We start from the raw sequence: 19,782 nt of genomic DNA, 5'->3' as shown, positions 1-19,782 counted from the left end.
GTCGGGCCAGGCCCAAGCGTGCGCATGCGCCAGGAGGCGGGGCAAAGTGTGGTTCCCCGGGGCTCCGCCCCTCGCAGCGTTGCGCGGAGTTGGCCTGTGGACTTGAGTGGTTGCGTTCCGCCAGGTGGTGTGAGGAGGACAAGGATGGCTTCGGACTCCGGGGACAGTGGGACCCTGTGCACGGTGAGAGCGGAGCTTCGAGTGGATCCTCGCCCGGCACAGCCTCAGCCCCTGGGGTGATCGTTATCTTGGGAAGCCGGAAAGGAGCTGGCATTTGGGGCGGCGACTGTGACCACTGAACGCGAGGGTAGCAAGGCCCCTGGCTTGAGTGTTGCTGGGTGAAACCACGGTCTTAGAATGATCAGGAGAGGCGATGAAGAAGGGGCTTTAGCCGGGCTCGGTGGTGCACGCCTGTAATCCCAGCGAGTCGGAGGCGGAGACGGGAGGATCGCAAGTTCAAGGCCAGCCCCAGCAACTAAGCTGGATCCTGTCTCGAGATAAAAAAAAATTTAAAAAGTGGGTTGGGAATGTAACTCAGTGGTTAAGCGTCCCTGGGTTCAATCCCCAGGAACCCCCCCCCCCAAAAAAAAAAAAAAAAAAGACTCGAAGAAGGGTCACATGAGGCACGTCTCCAGGTCGTGGAGTGATTACAGTGTAGGTCAGGTGGTGAAATATGGTCAGGCTAGATAATAGGTCCCCAGTTCTCATCGGCTGGTCTCTGCGTCCCTTGCAGTTGGAGTTCGCGGTACAGATGACCTGCCAGAGCTGTGTGGACGCGGTGCGCAAGTCCCTGCAAGGGGTGGCAGGTAAGAGCTGGATAAACCTTTCTGGTCCCTTGGGAAGAACCAGGCTAGTGTGTTAGTCCAGCCCTACTTCCATTTTACAGATGCAGAAATGGATACCCAGAGGGTGAAAGGAATATTCTTAGGCACACAGAGACCCAGAGGCAGAGCCTAGCATACAGGTCTGGAGCTTATCCTGTCAGAGCCCTCTAAAGGCTCTAACTGCCGGAGCCTCCGGTTCCCTGGAGTGAGGAGCTAGTCAGAGTACAGCTCCTCCTACTGAGGGAGTTCCCTGAAGCTCAGGCTGTTCTTGCTTAGTCAACAGTCCTGACAAAGCAAACTGCAACCTTGGCCCTGGTGCATTTTTAAAAAGCCAGCCGGTCTGGAGTTGACTTGGCACAATCAGAAAGATTTGAAGGCAGAGCCACTGGCTTGGCCCTGGGAACTGGCTTCCTTTGATTCTGTTAAAAGTTCTTCCAGCCATTCTGTAGGTATGGGCCAAATACTGGGAGGCTTTTAGAGAGAAAGGTCACCACTGTGCTTTGGTAAAGATGAGCATGTAAGCCTTGCTCAGGTGGCATTTACAGAACAGGAAAAATGGTTCTGAGAGAGAAGGAGATGAGGTGGGTTCTGAAGCCAGGAAAATGGTAGCCCTGCATCCTGCCTAGGTTGGCATTGTGTGTTGTAGTTAGCAGGGTGCACTCCAGAATCAGAGCTGTTTAGGTTCAAATCCCTTATTTGCCATTTACTGGAGACTTCATACATGTGACTTTTTGTGTCTGTATTTCTGCAGTGTTTAAATGGGGATGATAGCAGAAGTTACCCTGAAGGATCATTATAAAGAGTAAATTAGCTAATACCTATAAAGTACTTTAGCAAAGTCTTGGCCAGGTAGTAAGAGCCCAGAAAATCTCAGGGGATTATTAGAGGAAGGGCTTACAGATGGTGATCTGCTTGGAGGGAGGTGTGAGGAAACAGTTTTTGTTTGTTTGTTTTTGCAGTGCTGGGATCAAACCCAGGGCCTCATGCATGCTAGGCAAGTGCTTTACCACTGAGCTACATCCTCAACCCCTACAGGGCAGATCTTGAAGATGAGTTTGCTTAGGTTCCTTTTTTGGGATGGCAGGTGAGGGTCTGATGGAAATTGAGCCTTTCTACTCAGAGCAGAGTGTCTGAGCATGGCTTTTCCAGGACACAATGCCTTCCATTTCCTATAAAACATTCCTGCTGGGAAAGCAGACAGCTGGAGTTTTTGTTGGATAGAGGGCTGTGTTCGGCCCTCAGCAGGTTTTTTTAGGTACCAGAAAGAGACATCTGGTGACCCTGTGTTTTCTGGTCTGGGTAACTTCAACCAGCTTGGGTTTCTCATGGCCTGGGCAGGGGAATCACAGTCTCCAGAATACAGAGAGAGAGGAGTGTTGCTTGGCCTTGGGAAGGAGCGCTTTGCTCTTCTCACAGGGGTGAGTCTAAGGAGCTCCTAGCTCAGGGCTGAAATCCTTGAGCTCCTATCACTTGGTCTGGAGTTCCTGTGGTCTCTCTTTTTTCCTTCTAGGCCCTGGGCTAACCAAAGCCTGGCCTAGCCACATTCCGAGGTTCACCAGCCATAGGGAACTTCTGCTTGGCTGGATAATGAGACTTCTGGTGCAGACTTGGGTCAGAAATTAAAAAGCGACATAGCTACAGGAGCTTTAGAAGCAGAGAATCAGCTCTTCTTGGAAGACCCCAGGGTCTGGAAACACGTCTAGGCCAGGCCTTTATCTGCTGTTTGTTCAAAACACACTTGGGCCTGTGTACTAACGCAAGCCCCCCTCACCTTTCCCTGGCCTATACAAGAAGCCAGCTTTGAGCTCCCTATTGCCTCTATTTCCCCTCCAGTACTTTTTCCTTGTTAAAGTCAAGGTGATTTTTTAAAAGTCATAACTAGATAATATGCATTAGTTACTTGAGGCTCTCTTCATGAGTATATAAGAATCCTTCTGCAGACTTATGTATACAGGACAATTGCAGGGACTTCAAGGGCAATGGGGACTCCATAGGCTCTTTTTCTGACACATTGACTTTTGAACTTGTCCCCTGTGATCCACACAGAGCTTCTGCCCTCGCAGAGATAGCAGCCTAGAGAATAAAACAGGATTATAATCAATGCAGAGTGAGTTTCTCAGGGGAAGTATGAGCCGCTGTAGGACAGGTATGTAAGGGCTCAGCCCAGCCTGGAGGTGACCGGCTGTTTCTTGGGGTGAGCCAAGTATCTGGGTTAAGTGCCTGCACTCTGGAGCAAGGCTGCCTGGGATTCCCAGTTCCATAACTTACCACAGTGTGACTTCAAGCAAGTTTCTTCATCTCTCTGTGCCTCAGTGTCCTTACCTGGAAATAGGAATAATAGCACCTAATTCACAGGGTTACTCTTGGTATCAAATGAGTCAATACTGGTAAAATCATCAAGGAGGATCTGGCCCATGGTGCCTGCTCAGTTGACATGGCTCTCAAGGTAGTGGTGATAAGCCCCCCTTTATAATGCATGTAACTGGCTTACTGAGATAAAATTGACATAAATTCACCTATCTAAAGTGTACAATTCAATCAGTATATTCGCAGAGTTGTGCAGCTATCACTATCAATTTTACGTTTTCATGATTTTATACAAGAAATCCTGTATCCTTTAACTTTAATCCTGTATCAACTTCTTGTTTCCCAACCCTGACCCCTAACTTTTCTGTCTACTATTCTGGACATTTCATATAAATAGCATCATAGGCTGGGCATGGTGGTACATGCCTATAATCCCAGGCACCTGGGAAGCTGAGGCAGGAGGATCACAAGTTCAAGGCCAGCCTCGGCAACTTAGGGAGGCCCTGTCTCAAATTTAAAAAAAGGACTGGGGATGTGGCTCAGTGGTTAAACACTCCTGTGTGAAGGAGACACACAGATAGATGACTGGGTTGTAGCTCAGTAGTAAAGTACCCCGTGTATTCACTTCCCAGTACCAAAAAAAAAAAAAAAAAAGGCTTATATAACATGTGGTCTTTTGAGACTGGCTTTGACATAGCAAAATGTTTGGAGGCTCAGGCATGTTGTATCAGGTATCCAGACTCCATTTCTTCTTATAGCTAATATCCCACATTGCATGGATATTGTTTTTGTTTATCCTTTTGTCAGTTGATGGTCATTTGGGTTGTTTTCACCTTTTTGCTGTCACAAATAATGCTGCTATGGATAGCCCACTTTATATATTTTGTTGTTGTTGTTGTTGTACTTAGTTTTTAATGACAGCAGAATGCATTTCAATTGATCATATACAAATGGAGCGCAACATTTCAATTCTTTGGTTGTACACAGTGTAGAGATGCATCATTTGTGCAATCATACATGTACCTAGAGTAATGATGTCCATCTCATTCCACTATCTTTCCTACCCTCATAACCCCTACCCACCCTCCCCTTTCCCCAATCCAAAGATCCTTCATTCTTCCCATGCCCCCCCACCATCATAGATAAACATCTACTAATCAGAGAAAAACATTCGGCCTTTAGTTTTTGGGGATTGGCTTACTTCACTTAGCATAATATTCTCCAGCTCCATCCATTTACCTGCAAATGCCACAATTTTATTTTCTTTTAATGCTGAGTAATATTCCACAGTCTCTTTATCCAGCTATTTAATCTCTTTACTCAGCTATTGATGAGTATCTAGGTTGGTTCCACAGTTTAGCTATTGTGAATTCAGCTGGATAGCCCACTTTTATAAAAATATTTGAAGAAGAATTTTCTGTTTCAAAAGTTATAAATGATACCTAGTATGTAGAAAGTACTCACAGAAAGCTTCTTCAAGTTCACCCAGCTAGAAGAAAGCCTCCACGCTGACTTCTGACCATGGGAAGGTTGGTGAAATTAAGGTTGGTTGCTGTCTCCTTCCCGCTGTGAGCACGGATGCCATTCCTCTGCTGTCTTCTGCCCTTTGTCTCCTCCCAGGTATCCAGGGTATGGAGGTACAGTTGGAGAACCAGATGGTCTTGGTGCAGACCACTCTGCCCAGCCAGGAGGTGCAGGCACTCCTGGAAGGCACTGGGCGGCAGGCCGTACTCAAGGGCATGGGCAGCAGCCAGTTGCGTGAGTGACCACTGTGTCCTTGGCCTCTGACTCTCTGGGAGGGAGCTAGCCCACTACTGGTTCAAATCTACCCAGACGATTCTCATACTCTTGGTTGGAGTGACTTTGGGGACAGTGTGAAAGTCATATGAGACTCCCTGCCCTTCCTGAGTTGATGAAGAGGTAGAGCAGAGTAAGGTGGCAAACCAGCCTGAGTGTCCAATACTTTGCAGAGAATCTGGGGGCAGCAGTGGCCATTCTGGGGGGCCCTGGCACCGTGCAGGGCGTGGTGCGCTTCCTACAGCTGACCCCTGAGCGCTGCCTCATCGAGGGAACCATCGACGGCCTAGAGCCTGGGCTGCATGGACTCCACGTCCATCAGTATGGTGATCTCACGAGGAACTGCAGCAGGTATATCATCCATAATATCCCTGATAGTGGCTTCATCTGTGTGCTTTCACACCTGATCCTCACAAGAACCCCAGGAGGCTCAGCCTACAGATAAGAAACTGAGGCTCAAAGAGATTAAATGGTTTACAAAAGATCCCAGAGGATGTGAAAGGTAGAGTTGGGATTTGAATCAAGGTCTGATTCGGACGCTCCTGCTGGGAACTATTGTACTGCCTCTCAGATGAAGGGCAGGGTCTGTGACAGAGTTTTTGTCCTACTGTCATATAATTAGATGTTTACTCCTTTATATCTCTCCTGGACCAAAAGCTCATTCAGGCAAAACACAAACCCATTATTCTATCCAAACCCTTCCTTCTTGTTGCCATCTCCCCAAAGCCTGGAACAGAGTAGGCCTATTTGTTGAATGAATGAAACAAATGTAGATAGAGAAGAAAGTGGACCAACTTGGCCTGTGAGCTGCTGTTCTGCTGCCCACCTGCTACCTCTCCTCCTTAGTTGTGGGGACCACTTTAACCCTGATGGAACATCTCATGGGGGACCAGAGGACTCTGAACGGGTAAGTATTCGTCTGGGCTGGGTTCGGGTATAGAGAAAACCCAGGTCTCAGAGGCTGGGCAGGCAGCTCCTGGGGCCTTGGAGTGTGGTGGGGTCTTTTCCTCTCATTTCATTTTGTTCAGTGTAAGAACATGTGTTAATTCTTTTCTGTGAGCAAGGCCTTGGGAAATAACACTGCATAGCCCAGTGCCTGCCTCCAGGGGGCTCACAGTCTAGTGGTATAATCCTTGCTGGAGCCCCAGGAACCCAGGCTGACACCTGATCCAACCCAAGGGCCAGTGGGAAACCGCCTCCCAGCAGAGCAGGTGAGGGTGTGGAAATTGAAGGTTTTACTAAAAAGGCTGCCCCTGACACTAGGACCCCAGTCCTGGCATTGTGTTCTCTCCAGAAAATTGTTTCCCTGACTTCAGGGAGTCAATCACATGCCACCTCAAAGATTTTCGAATTTTCTGAGTCGGGTTTGTACGTTCCTCAATTGTTTAAGTTGACTCATTTTTTTCCTTCGATAAATTTAGTTGTATTATTATTACTGTTGTTGTTGTCATTATTATTATTTTCACTCAATCCCAGGAAGTTTCAACATGTTCCAAAGTAGAGCAATAAATATCAAAAACGGCCATGTGGGGCTGGGGCTGTGACTCAGTAGTAGAGCACTTGTCTGTCATGTATGAGGCACTGGGTTTTATCCTCAGCACCACATAAAAATAAATAAAATAAAGGCATTATATCTATCTACAGCTACAAAATATTCTAAAAAACCCCAAACTGCCATGTCTTTATCATCTAACTTCAGGTTACCATTTCATGGTCACCATTATTTTGTCTATGTCCCTGGCCCTTCTCCACCAGTATTTTGAAGCAAATCAAGACCTCATTTCATATCACTAAGGAAGATTGATTGATTGATTGATTGATTAACTGACTGACTGAGATAGGGTCTTGCTATGTTAAGCCCAGACTGGTCTTAACCTCACCCTCCCTAAGAGCTAGGACTGCAGGCTCACAGATAGCTGAGGTAAATTTATTTTTAACTAGAAACTTGATATTGCCACATAAAAATAAATCAATAAAAGAAAAAAAGTTATTAAAGTCCTGCTAGAGACTGGCTTGACAGGCTTGGGGACTGAGGTCACTTTGTCAAAGTACAGATTAGAGGACATGAAAGTGATGTAAAATACCTGTTCACACTAACCTGAGACTTTCCTCCTGATGCCTTCCCAGGGGCTGGAAGCCATTGAAGGGGGGACTGCATGTTCCTTAATGCCCTGTCACACCTCTTATCATCTCCTTTCTGGGGGTCTATGTCCCCCCAGCTCTTGGAGATAACAGCCAAAGGCAGGTTCCTGGTGCTGGAAACCTGCCAGCTCCTTCTAATGTGGTAGGACTCGGGGCCTTGTTTTTATTTTTTTTCTTTTGTTCACATCTGTCTCTCATTACTTATGAGATCTTCAAAACTTCTTTACCTTGTAAAATACCTTTTCCTGCCTGTATTTTTTTTATTTTTATATTACATTTTCTTTAAATATGATTTTATTTATTTATTTATTTTGGTACTAGGGATTGAACCCAGGGGTGCTTATTCACTGAGCCACATCCCCAGACCCTTTTATGTTTTATTTTTTTATTTAGAGACAGGGTCTCACTGAGACAGTGCTTAGGGACTCACTAAGTTGCTGAGGCTGACCTCAAACTTATAATCCTCCTGCCTAAGCCTCCCAAGTTGCTGGGATTATAGGTGTGTGCTACCATGCCCAGCTTTATTTTCTATCTTGATGAACATTTTCAACCTCTGACACAAAACCAATGAAACCATGGTACAGGGTAAGCATCCTTAACCTCAAAATCCAAAATCCAAATACTCTAAATCTGGAACTTTGAGTGTAGTCCTTTTTGTTTTGGAGGAGATAGAGGTATAGAGGTTTGAACATGCTAGCAAGTACTCCACTGCAGAGTGAGGTGTATTTTTAAGAGTTTGGATTTTTGTATTAGGGTTGCTCAACCAGTAAAGTGTATAAGAACTTTTTTAAAATCTGAAACACTTGGAAATCACTGACCTCAAGCATTTTGGATATTATTCAACTTGTATGTTTATTATTTCATGTAACTGATTATTTTGGATTTGGGACAGCTCTGTCTTGTTTCTAGTGGTCAAAATCTCTAATTTTGCCCCTGAGAAGTTGGGGAGACAAAATGTCCGCAGTGTCCAGGGCATTAGTGATCTTCTGCCTCAAATCAAATGACTCAGCTTTAGCATATAAAACAGTAGACTTTGATCATCTCAGTTTCTTTGGGCCAGAATCTGGGTGTTTCTGGCTCAGGATCTCATGGGGCTGCAGTCATTGAGGGCTCAACATGGAAAGGATCAGTTTCCCAGCTTGCTATTGCAAGAGTTGCTGTTGACAGGCTTCGGGTCCTCCTTGGCTGTTGGCCAGATACTTAGTGCTTTGTCACGTGGGTCTCTCGCTAGGGCAGTAGCTGGCTTCCTTTAGAGTACATGAGTAAGAGTGTGAAAGCCTCCAAGACTGAAGCCAGGTTCTTGTTGTAACCTAATCTAGGAAGTGACACTCAGTCTAGCCCCCTCTCCAGGGGGTAAATCACACAGATGTGGATAGGGGAGGTGCATCTCCACCCTGCCTGCCTCCTTGAGCCTTGAATGAGCGTGGGAAAGGCAGATCCAGGGCGGGGGTGGGGGGGGTGGGGGGTGGGGGGGTGGCGGTGGCTTGGAGGCCAGGCCAGCCAGGAGGTATGGCACAGCAGGAGTGTTTCTGGAGGGCAAGAAACTACCTTGTCACCTGGTTCTTTGCCCCAAAGTGGATGGAGTTGGCAGCCATATTGCACCCCAGGAAGAAGTGAGTAAGAGCTGAGCAGCCAAGGCTGTCATGAGATCTCCAGTTTCCATACAGCACTTGGTTTTGCCCCACTGGAAATGAATTCATTGTGGGAATTCGTTTCCAAGCTGGTTGTCCCTTGCACATCTCTCCTAATGATCTCTAAGCTTCTGTCCCTTTTCTCCCAGCCCTCCTCAGTTTTGCCTTTTCATACAATGTACTGAGGGATTGCTCTGAAGCATGGAAGGACCATGCCACGCTCCTGCCTGAAACCCTTCTTGGCCCTCCAGTGCCTGAGGGTACAGACTGGGCCCAGCTTCTTGGTGTGATGTTCAAGGACTCCTTGGCCCAATTCCACTTGCCTGTGTGCTGAGGGGAGGGACTGGGAAGACAGTCTCTCCCTTACCCCCTGCAGGGTCATGCCCAGCCTGCTCCCAACCTAGCCCTGACACCTCCCCGACCTTGATGGTGGTTTCTACCATTAAAGTCCCCAACACAGGACAATATAACAAAAAGTGCCAGGTGCTGGCCACAGATGCTGGCCACAGATGCCCCTCTGAACATGAAGATAAAGCAGAAACAGTATTCTTGCTGCTGTCAGCCCTGTCACCCACCACGTGCTGGTGTGCTTTGCTATGCAGCAGCAAGGCCTGTGGAGCAGCCCACACTGGCTCCAGCACTTGCTTTTGCTCAAATGTCAGGTCAGGGATGATTTATTTGCACAGATGTAGGTTTCTGTAGCTTACCAATAAGGTCCTATCACCCCAGGACATACCAGCTATTGTCCTCATCTGTGTTACTTTTTTTTTTTTTTTTTTTGGTACTGTGGATTGAACCCAAGGGTGCTTTGACATTGAGCTATATCCCCAGCTCTTTTTTTAATATTTATTTTTTAGTTTTAGGTGGACATAATATCTTTATTTTTTTTAATTTTTATGTGGTGCTGAGGATCAAACCCAGTGCCCCACGCATGCCAGGCGGGTGCATTACCACTTGGGCCACATCCCCAGCCCCCCAGCTCTTTTCATTTTTCATTTTGAGACAGGGTCTCGCCAAGTTGCTGAGGCTGGCCTTGAACTTGCGATCTTGCCTCAGCCTCTTAAGTCACTGGGATTGCAGGTGTGCGCTACCATGCCCAGCCCCACCTCTTTTTTTTTTTTTTTTTTTTTCTTTAAGAGGAGAGAGAGAGAATTTTTTTTAATATTTATTTTTCAGTTTTCAGTGAATACAACATCTTTATTTTATTTTTATGTGGTGCTGAGGATTGAACCCAGCACCCCTCGCATGCCAGGCAAGCACGTTACCACTTGAGCCACATCCCCAGCCCCTCACCTATGTTCTTGATCACATCTATTTCATATCGGAGGCCTTTGAGGGTGGAGACCACATATGTACCCCACCATGCCTGCCAGAGTATCTGACTAGAGGTATTCAGGAGATGTGTTAGGATGCTTTTTCTTTTCTTTTGGAGGGGAGGATTGAACTACTCGGGGGCACTTGACCACCGAGCCACATCCCCAGCCCTATTTTGTATTTTACTTAGAAACAAGGTCTCACTGAGTTTTTGCTGAGGCTGGCTTCAACTCACGATCCTCCAGTCTCAGCCTCCTGAGCTGTTGGGATTACAGGCATGTGCCATCATGCCTGGCTAGATGCTTTTCTTACCTTCTAGGATGAAGGGGGGAAACCCAGCTTCTGGAGCCAGGACAGGCCCTTTGCCCTCTCATGTTTCTTCTTTCTTTCCTTGAGCCAGGAGTCAGGGAAGTGATGCTGGCTCCTGTGATGGTTAGAGAAGCCAACTGTCACAACTTAAGCCTAGGGGAATTGAAGACTGCCAAGGGCCTGCAGAGCCAAAGGAGGCTGGAGAACTGGGCTTGGAAAGAAGCAAGAACTGGGCTATCAAGGCTGCAAGTAGGGCTGGACAATGTAGGAAAGACAGGCTGGTCCAATAGGGGTGACTGCCCAGAATGGGGATGCTGGCCCTTTCCAGGGTGCTGGCATTTCCCCTAGGATTTGAGTTCAGGGAAGGAGTGTCCAAGTTGCCTTCCTTGAGTTCCAGAACATCCCTTGATCCTACTGACTGGGCCCACAGGAAGAAATTGGTGGTTTTGGGAAGTGGGAAGAGAAATCAGATACTACAAAGCCAGAAGATAACAATATCTGTGCCCCCATGTAACCCTTCTTCCCACTGTGTCTCCAACTAGCACCGCGGAGACCTGGGCAATGTCCATGCTGATGCTGATGGCCGAGCTGTCTTCCGGATAGAGGATGAGCTGCTGAAGGTGAGCTGGGAATAAGGTTGGGCCCTTCCCAAAGGGACAGTGATTCTGAGACTGTTGTTACCCTTCAAAGGTGTGGGACGTGATTGGTCGCAGCCTGGTTGTTGATGAGGGAGAAGATGACCTGGGCCGGGGTGGCCATCCCTTATCCAAGATCACAGGAAACTCCGGGGAGAGGTGGGTAACTGCCCTCAAGAGGAGGCTGTTCTCTGCCAGTGGCACACATGGGACCCTGGGAGGTACCAGACAAGGGTCTACTCTGACCATACATCCTTCTTCAGGTTGGCCTGTGGCATCATTGCACGTTCCGCTGGTCTTTTCCAAAACCCCAAGCAGATCTGCTCTTGTGACGGCCTCACCATCTGGGAGGAGCGAGGCCGGCCCATCGCTGGTGAGGGCCGAAAGGACTCAGCCCAGCCTCCTGCTCACCTCTGAGCAGGGCCTCGCCTTGATTCTCTTCTGTCCTGCCAGCTGAGCACCTTCCCCCTACAGAGGAAGAAGAGTGAGTTGTGCTTGCTCAGGCCCAGGAGGACTGGGCACAGGGCATATAGGGGTCACTGTGAGGTTCCTTTGGCAAATTAAACTTTTATTTTCATATGGAACATTGCTTTTGTCTCTCTGTGTCCCTTAATGGACTTGGTGAACATAGTCTTTCTGCTCTGTGTTTTGCCCCAGGGCTACTCCTTAGCTTTGAAGCCAAAAAACCTGGATTAAAATCCACACACTGGCCAGGAGTGGTGGCACACACCTGTATTCCCAGGCATTTGGGAGACTGAGGCAGGAGGATCACAATTTCAAAGCAAGCCTCAGGAACTTAGGCCCTCAGCAATTTAGTGAGGCCCTGTCTCAAAATAAAAAGTAATAAAAGGGCTGGGATTGGGGCTGATGTTGTGGCTCAGTAGTAGAGTGCTCTCCTAGCATGTATGAGGCGCTCAAGCCTTAGCACCACATAAAAATGTATAAAATAAAGGTATTGTGTCCAACTACAACTGGAAAAAAAAAGGTGGGGTCAATCCCTAGTGCCAAAAAAAAAAAAAAAAAGTTCCACACACCAGGCCTCAGGCCCCTCTTCCTCTTTAGGGTAATAGTGAAGGGCCACAGCAGTTGTATTCCTGTGTGTGGCCTCCCTTTTCCCCTCACTTGGCTGACTGGAATCAAATCAACTCCACCTGTGCTAGCCCCTGCATTCCTTGAGAAATCAGAGCAGATCTAGTTGTAGTTTCTCCCTGTGGTTGGACTCATAAGAATGTAGGAACTTTAGGACCCCATACTCTTTTAAAATTAATCTGGCTCAAGTTGATTTCTTTATCAACTCACAAGTAAAAAAAAAAAAAAACTCTTAATTAACCTAATTAAGTCTTAATTACTAAGTGAGTGCTTGGCAGAAAGCCTGGTACATGCTAAGTTAAGGGAGCTGAAGCTGTGATTCTGAGGCCACATGGGCCCCTGGAGACAACCCCAGCAAAATTCCTCTCTCAGCCAGTGGCTGTTAACCAAAATAGCACATGGGCCTTGGATTTTGGGCTCCCCTCAGCTGTTCCCCCAACACCCCCACCCTATGCCACGTTAGGCTTTCCTATCCTTAACAAAACTGCTTTTTCAACCTGGTGAAGTACAAACTTTGCCCCTGTGCCACCTGCTTGGAATCAGGAGGGGGCTTTATAGTTAGTTGGCTTTGGCTTTGAGGCTCCTGGCTCTGTTCCCATTCCCTAGGCCCTGCCTGTTTTCCACTTCAAGGATGCTGGCACCACCTCCAGTGCCAGCCTTGGACTCTGTTCCTTCTGACAAAACTTATGCGGTTGTATTCCTATTCCCCTTGGTCCCTGGAGCCAAATCCTTTTAAGCCTGAGATCCAGGATGTCTTCCCTACCTCCTGGCCATTACAGAAATCTCTGGGTTCTGTCCACAGCCAACCCCTGACCTTCTTACACCTCCATTCTGGAATAACAGCAGGGCTTAACCGTTTTGAGCTGAACTACTCACCATTCCCTACCACTCAGTTAACACTCTTAAGAGATCAACATGCCCATTAGCTGCTCTCTTTCTGAACTCTGAGCTATGTGATTTCTAAATTGTTTGCATATTGCAGAACACTATTGAGATGCCTTGAAGCCACATCTGCAAAACAGAAGTATATCTGCAACCAAAGATGCTGAGTCCTGTCACAGGACTCCCCCAAAGCCCTAGAACCCTAGGGAGTACAGTTTGAAAATCTTTTCAAACTCAAGGGTTGGGGTTGTAGCTCAGTGGTAGAGCGCTTGCCTAGTATGTGTGAGGCACTGGGTTCCATTCTCAGCACTGCATATAAATAAATAAAATAAGGTCCATTGACAACTAAAAAAAAAAATATTTAAAAACTCTTTGTAAACTCAAGCATTTCTGTGCTACCCCTCAGTTTTTTTGAACATTATTTAGTTGTTGATAGACCTTTATTTTATTTGCTTATTGTTATATGGTGTTGAGAATTGAACCCAGTGCCTCACACATGCTAGGCAAGTGCTCTACCACTGAGCTACAACTTCAGGCCCTACCCCTCAGTTTTCACCATGTCTATAAATCATCTGTGCTATAATTTACCAAGTAATTTTCTTTAAATTGATTCACTTTTAAACTTACTTAAAAAGGAAATTTTCATCATATTAGCAAATACCTGTATTGTGCTTATTATATAATAGTATTAAGTTCCAGGCTCTGTTATAAACACTTCCTTTTCCCTTTCCTCCCTTCCTCCCTCCTTGTTTCCTTCCTCCCTTCTTTTTATGTACTGGGGGATTGAATTCAGGGTCCCATGCATGCTAGGCAAATACTGAGCTATATCCCCAGCCTTTCTTATTTTTTTATTTTGAGACAGGGTCTAGCTAGGTTGTCCACGCTGGCCTTGAACTTGAGATCTTCCTGCTTCAGCTTCCTGAGTAGCTAAGATTACAGGTGCCACGGCATGGGGCTAGATATGGAGCTCACTCCTTCTTTCCTTCCTTCCTTCCTCCTCCCTCCTTCCCTTTCTTCCTTCTTTCCTTCTCCCTCTCCCTGTTCCTCTCCCCGCACCCTTTTCTTTTTGATACTGGGATTGAACTCAAGGGCACTCAACCACTGATCCACATCCCCAGCCCTGTTTTGTATTTTATTTAGAGTTAGGGTTTCACCAAGTTGTTTAGCGCCTAGCTTTTGCTGAGGCTGGCTTTGAACTCTACAATCTTCCTGCTTCAGCCACTGGGATTATAGGCGTGTGCCACCTCGCCTGGCCAGAAACTTTTTTGTTTTGTTTTGTATCGGGGATTGAACCCAGGGATGCTTAACCTATAAGCCACATTCCAGCCCTTTCTATTTTTTATTTCGAGACAGGGTCTCCCTAAGTTGCTTAGGGCCTTGCTAAATTGCTGAGGCTGGCTTTGAACTTGCAATCCTCCTGCCTCAAACCTTCTGAGTTGCTGGAGTTACAGGTGCCTGTCACCATGCCTGGAAGAAATGCTGGGTTAAAGACTAGAAACTGTTTTTAAGAGTCTTCTAGGTGATTTTGAAGCATGCCAAAGTTTTATTTTAAGTCCCAACTTAAAAAAAAAAAATGGGGCTTGTTATAGCTCTGTGGTAGTATTTGCCCAGTATGTATCAGACCCTGGGTTTTATCCCTAGCAACAACAAAACAAAACAGAAGAGAGGTGTGTCTTTTTTTTGTAAAAATGGGATTCAGGATTATCCTCCAGTCCCCCCAAATTCTCCTCTGTTATGTATGTGTGGTAGGGGGTGCTGGAGATCAAACCCAGGGTCTCCTGTGTGTAGCACTCCACCATTGCGATATGTCTCCACTCATATACATTCTTTTAATTTGATTGATAATAAAATTTTGTAGCAAACTTTCCTAATAGCTCCATTTACTGGGCTTAACATAGTGTTTAACATAGTGCTCAACACTTTATAGAATCTTGTTATTGCTCAAAATGACCTTGTGCTTTGTAGATATTTACCAAGGTTTATTAAACCTGTTTGCCCAAATGCCTGTACACAAACTTTTTAGTCATAACCTCCAAAAAATGGAAACAATCTAGATGTCCTTCAACTGTGGAATGGAAAAACAAATTGTGGTACATTCTTATGATGTCAATCATTGATAATAAGAACCAACTATGGATACAAGCAATGACATGGATGAATATCAGATGCACTGTTTAGTGAAAGATGCTATACTCGAAAAGCGACATATATGTGACTCTATTTAATAAACAACATTTTGGAAAAGACAATATAGTGAAAGAAAACATATAAGTGTTTGCCAGAGGCTTGAGCATGGGAGTTGACTGCAAAGAGACATCATGAGGAAGCTTTTTATGGTGATAGATCTATTCTATACTTCAATTATGATGGTCATAGGGGTGTTTGTCAAAACTCAAAGAACTATACACCAGAAAGGGAAAGTATCACTGTCTATAAATTATACTTCCATTAAAAAACAAGCAAAATCCAGCAATTTCACTACTGGGTGGAATTACAGGATATTGTTTAATATCCAAGAGAAGTAAAAGCAAGGTCTCAAATAATATTTGTACACCAATGTTCATAGTAGCATTGTCTATAATAGCCTGAAAGTGGAAGCAACCCAAGGGTATACTGATGGATGATAAACAAAATGTGGTATATACATGCTATGGAATATTATGCAGCCTTAAAAAGAAGGAAATTCTGATACCTGCTCCAACATAGATCAATCTTGAAGTGCTATGTGAAATTAGCTAGTAACAGAACAAATAATTGTATGATTTCACTTATATCAAATAATTAGAGTAGTCAAATTTCACAGAGAAAGAAAGCAGAATAGTGGTTTCCAGGCAGGGGAGAAAGGAGTTAGGTGTTTTTTTTTTTTTTTTTTTTGTTTGTTTGTTTTTGTGCTAGGATTGAACTCAAGGGCACTCAACACTGAGCCATATCCCCAGCCCTATTTATATTTTATTTAGAGATAGGGTCTCACAGAGTTGCTTAGTGCTTCTCTATTGCTCAGGCTGGCTTTGAACTCCTGATCCTCCTGTGTCAGCCTTCAGAGCTGCTGGGATTACAGGCATGCACCACCATTCCAGCTCTAGGGATTAGTATTTAATGGGTTCAGAGTTTCAGCTGGGGAATATAAAAATGTTCTGAGATGCATGGTGGTGATGGTTGCACAATAATGAGAATGTACTTAATACCATTGAACTGTGCACTTGAGTAGAGTTTAAATAATATTTTATGTTATATATCTTTTACTACAATAAAAAAATCTTATATATTTAAAAAGAAGACAAACTTGGCATGGTGGTGCATGCCTGTAATCCTGGCAATTTGGGAGGCTGAAGGATCACAAGTTGGAGGCCAGCCTGGGCAATTTAGCCATATACTGTCTCATAAAAAAAAAAAAATAAAAAGGGCTAGGGATGGTAGCTCAGAGGTAGAATGCTCCTGGTTTCAATTCCCAGTACCAAAAAACAAAACAAAACAAACAAATGGAAAACCCAAAAACACACACACACACACACACACACACACAAATAAATAAAAACCCACAAAATCTTGAGCACAAAATTCGATACTGTCTGAATATTTCTCAAGAAGGATGTAGAATTCATGATATCATCCGTATATGAATGTGGTTTTCTCAGCAATAGATGGCAATACTTTTGCAAATCTGAAGAGGTGAAAAAATATTTTCATTTTCTTAGGAAATTGAATTTCCCTGTGACTGCAATTTATTTATTGGCCATTTGCAGTTCTTTTCTATAAAACTGTCAGTTCAAATGCTTGATCATTTGCCTAATTTTTTCTTCATCAATTTGTTGCAGTTATTTGTATAGTATAGATATTAACTATTAAGATTTCCAAATTTATACCTTCAGTCCTGAACTCCAGACACATTCAATTGCCCATGATGCTCTTTTCCTTTTTTAAAATTTTTTATTGGCACCAGGGATTGAACTCAGGGCCTCACACATGTAAGCAACTGCTCTACCACTGAGCACAACTCAGCCCTTCTTTTAAGTTTTATTTGGAGACAGAGTCTCACTAATTTTTCCAGACTAACCTTGAATTTGCAATCTTTCTGCCTCAGCTTCCTGAGTCACAACTGGCTACTGGGGTATCTACTTATTTATTTTTGGTGCTGAGAATTGAATCCACGGGTGCTTTGCCACTGAGTTATATCCCAGGTCCTTTTTATTTTGAGACATGGTCTTACTAAGTTGCTGAGGCTGGTTTGAACTTACGATCCTCCTGTCTCAGCTCCCAAGTTGCTGAGATTTCAGACCTGTGCCATTACACCTGGCTGGGGCATCTTTCAACAGGGCACGAGTTTCAGTCTTTTTTTTCTTCGTACCAGGAATTGAACCCAGGGGCACCTAACCACTGAGCAACACTCTCAGCCCTTTTAATTTTTTATTTTGAGACAGGGGCTCATTAAATAGCTTAGGGCCTCACTAAATTGCTGAGGCTGGCTTTGAACTTTCAAACCTTCTGCCTCAGCCTCCTGAGCTGCTAGGATTACAGGTATGTACCACCTGCTTTACGTGCTAACCCCATCACTCAGGTTTCAACTAGGGGATTTGGGGGATGCAAACATTCAGATCATAGCAATCTCTAAAACTGAATTTCTGATTTTCATAGCAAGTGTTTCTCATAATGTAGCCCATCTCAGTAAATGGCAACTCCATGCTTCCATGTGCTCCATGTCGTCTTTAACTCCTCCCTTTCACAACTCACATCCAATCACAGCGGTGATAGTTGACATCAAACTACATCTAATCTGATCACTTTTCCTTAATTCAACCTTGTTCATATCATCTCTCTCCTGGACTTTTGCAGTGGCGATAATTATTCTGAGGAAACAATTGTTTCCTCTATAGTCTTTTTACTCACCTTAAGAGGAGGTAGAATACTTATAAAACTATGAAACAGATGTCATATCAGATCAACCCTTATGTTCTATGCCCTCCATAGACTTCCAGCCTTACAATGAAAACCAGAGTAATTCAATGACCCACAAGGTGTGGCATTACCCTTCCCCCTTTCTTCTCTTCCTATTATTCCCTTTTCCAGGCTCCAGGGATACTGGCTCTTTGCTCTTTCTGGAACCAGCCTGATTTGCTCCTGCTCCAGAACTTTTTGACTTATACTTTCCAGCTGGAATGATCTTTCCTCAGAGGATGGCATCTTGATTACTTGAATTCTTCATCACCATCTAACTGCTGTGTTTATTTTCTCTCTCCCCATCATAATATAGAGCTCCGAGAAGATTGAGATTTTGTTATTTTGGTTGTTGTTATTCACTGCTGTGTTAGTTTTTCATCACTGTTACAAAATACCTGAGAAAATCCACTTAATTAAGGAAATATTTATTTTGGCTCAAGATTATAGAGATTTCAGTCCATGGTTGTTTGGCTCCATTGCTTTGGGTCTATAATAAGGGAAAGCATCATGGGGGAAAGAGCATGGTGGAGCAGAGTGGCTCATCCCCATGGCCACAGAAAAGGTGGGGATGGGGAGATGGTTGAGGGTGCAGGGGGAGTATCAATTGTGGAGATGGCAGACAAAAACCTACATCTTTAAATAGGTCCCACCTCTTACAGTTTTCACCACCTCCTAGTAGCCCCTTCAGGTACAAATCAGATGGATTAATCCATTGATGTGGTTGAAGCCCTCATAATCTAGTCACTTAGGGCTGGGGATGTGGCTTAAGCCGTAGCGCGCTTGCCTGGCATGCGTGCGGCCCAGGTTCGGTCCTCAGCACCACATACAAACAAAGATGTTGTGTCCCCCGAGAACTAAAAAAAATAATATTAAAAAATTCTCTCTTTCTCTCACTCTCTCTTTAAAAAAACAATAATAATCCAGTCACTTCCCCAAAGCCTCACCTTTTAACAGTGCTATATTGGGGACCAAGACTTCCACATATAAGCCTTCGGGTTCAGATCCAAACCTTAACTCCTATATCATTGATGCTGTAACATCTACATGGCAGGTGTTCCATGCAGTATGTTGAATGAACATGTGAAGAATATTTGCGAATTTGTCACATGACTTTGTTTTTGGTGTGTCTTCTGCCATGTACAAATCTTTACATACTTAAATCTGTCGGTTTAAAACTTTTCCTTTCTTTTGTGAGGCTCAATTTTTGCCTCTTCAAGGATTATTTTAATTTTCCATTTTGTAAATGTTTTAATTGTGGAAAACGTCAAAGATCCAAGAGTCATTTCCTTATTTTTCGACTGAAAATTCCATCACGGCAGGTACGGGCTCTAATTTTTCGCTGTCTGCAGTGTCTACCCGGACCCCGGCGCCGGGGGGAATGTGCCTGCAAAGACTGAGTTAATGGCATCAGGACTCCTAGGGTAGACGCCTCCGGACCCCCGGACGCCCTGCACAGTCCCGGGGCGGTTTGCTGACTAGAGGGCTTGGTCCCGGTTTCTCCCGCCAGGCCTGGCCTTCCTCGGGTCTTTCACGCTGCCGTCTCCAGGCACGGGGTTAGTTAAGACTGCCAGAATGGGAGGAGCCCTGACTTCCGACTGAACAAAGTTTTCCTTTGGGCCCAGGAGTCGGGGCCCCACCCTGGCCAGAGGCCGCCTCTCCAACTAGGCCTCTGCCGCCCGCGCAGCCCGCGCGCGCTCCCTCCTCTCCAACCCTCCTTCCCCTCCCCCCGGCAGCGGCGGTTGGTCGCGCGTCGTCGTCCCTCTCCCACCCCCTCTGCTAACGAGCGGGCTCCAGGCCCTCTGGGATTGGCTGCGCCCGAGCGCATCTTCTTTCAGTCTCTATGATTGGCTGCCGCACGCGCGGGATGCCCGTCCCGATTGGCTAGATCAGCGCGCCTGCGCGGCGGGGTTCTCGGTC

At 45.4% G+C, this 19,782-nt stretch overlaps 1 protein-coding gene across 1 annotated transcript; it reads left to right on the top strand.

Annotated features, from left to right (window-relative positions):
• Positions 1 to 28: 28 nt before the first annotated feature.
• Positions 29 to 11,543, top strand: Ccs (copper chaperone for superoxide dismutase). Its single transcript, XM_027944584.2, has 8 exons — positions 29 to 183; positions 734 to 806; positions 4,752 to 4,889; positions 5,102 to 5,279; positions 5,775 to 5,835; positions 10,867 to 10,944; positions 11,015 to 11,118; positions 11,223 to 11,543. The coding sequence occupies exons 1-8, from the start codon at positions 145 to 147 to the stop codon at positions 11,374 to 11,376; spliced, it is 825 nt and encodes a 274-aa protein (XP_027800385.1). The 5' UTR covers positions 29 to 144; the 3' UTR covers positions 11,377 to 11,543.
• The last annotated feature ends 8,239 nt before the right edge of the window (positions 11,544 to 19,782 follow it).

Source organism: Marmota flaviventris, chromosome 9 (assembly GCF_047511675.1).
Source record: "Marmota flaviventris isolate mMarFla1 chromosome 9, mMarFla1.hap1, whole genome shotgun sequence".
In the NCBI taxonomy this organism is placed as follows: Eukaryota; Metazoa; Chordata; class Mammalia; order Rodentia; family Sciuridae; genus Marmota; species Marmota flaviventris.
This window is presented reverse-complemented; position numbering and strand designations above follow the sequence as displayed.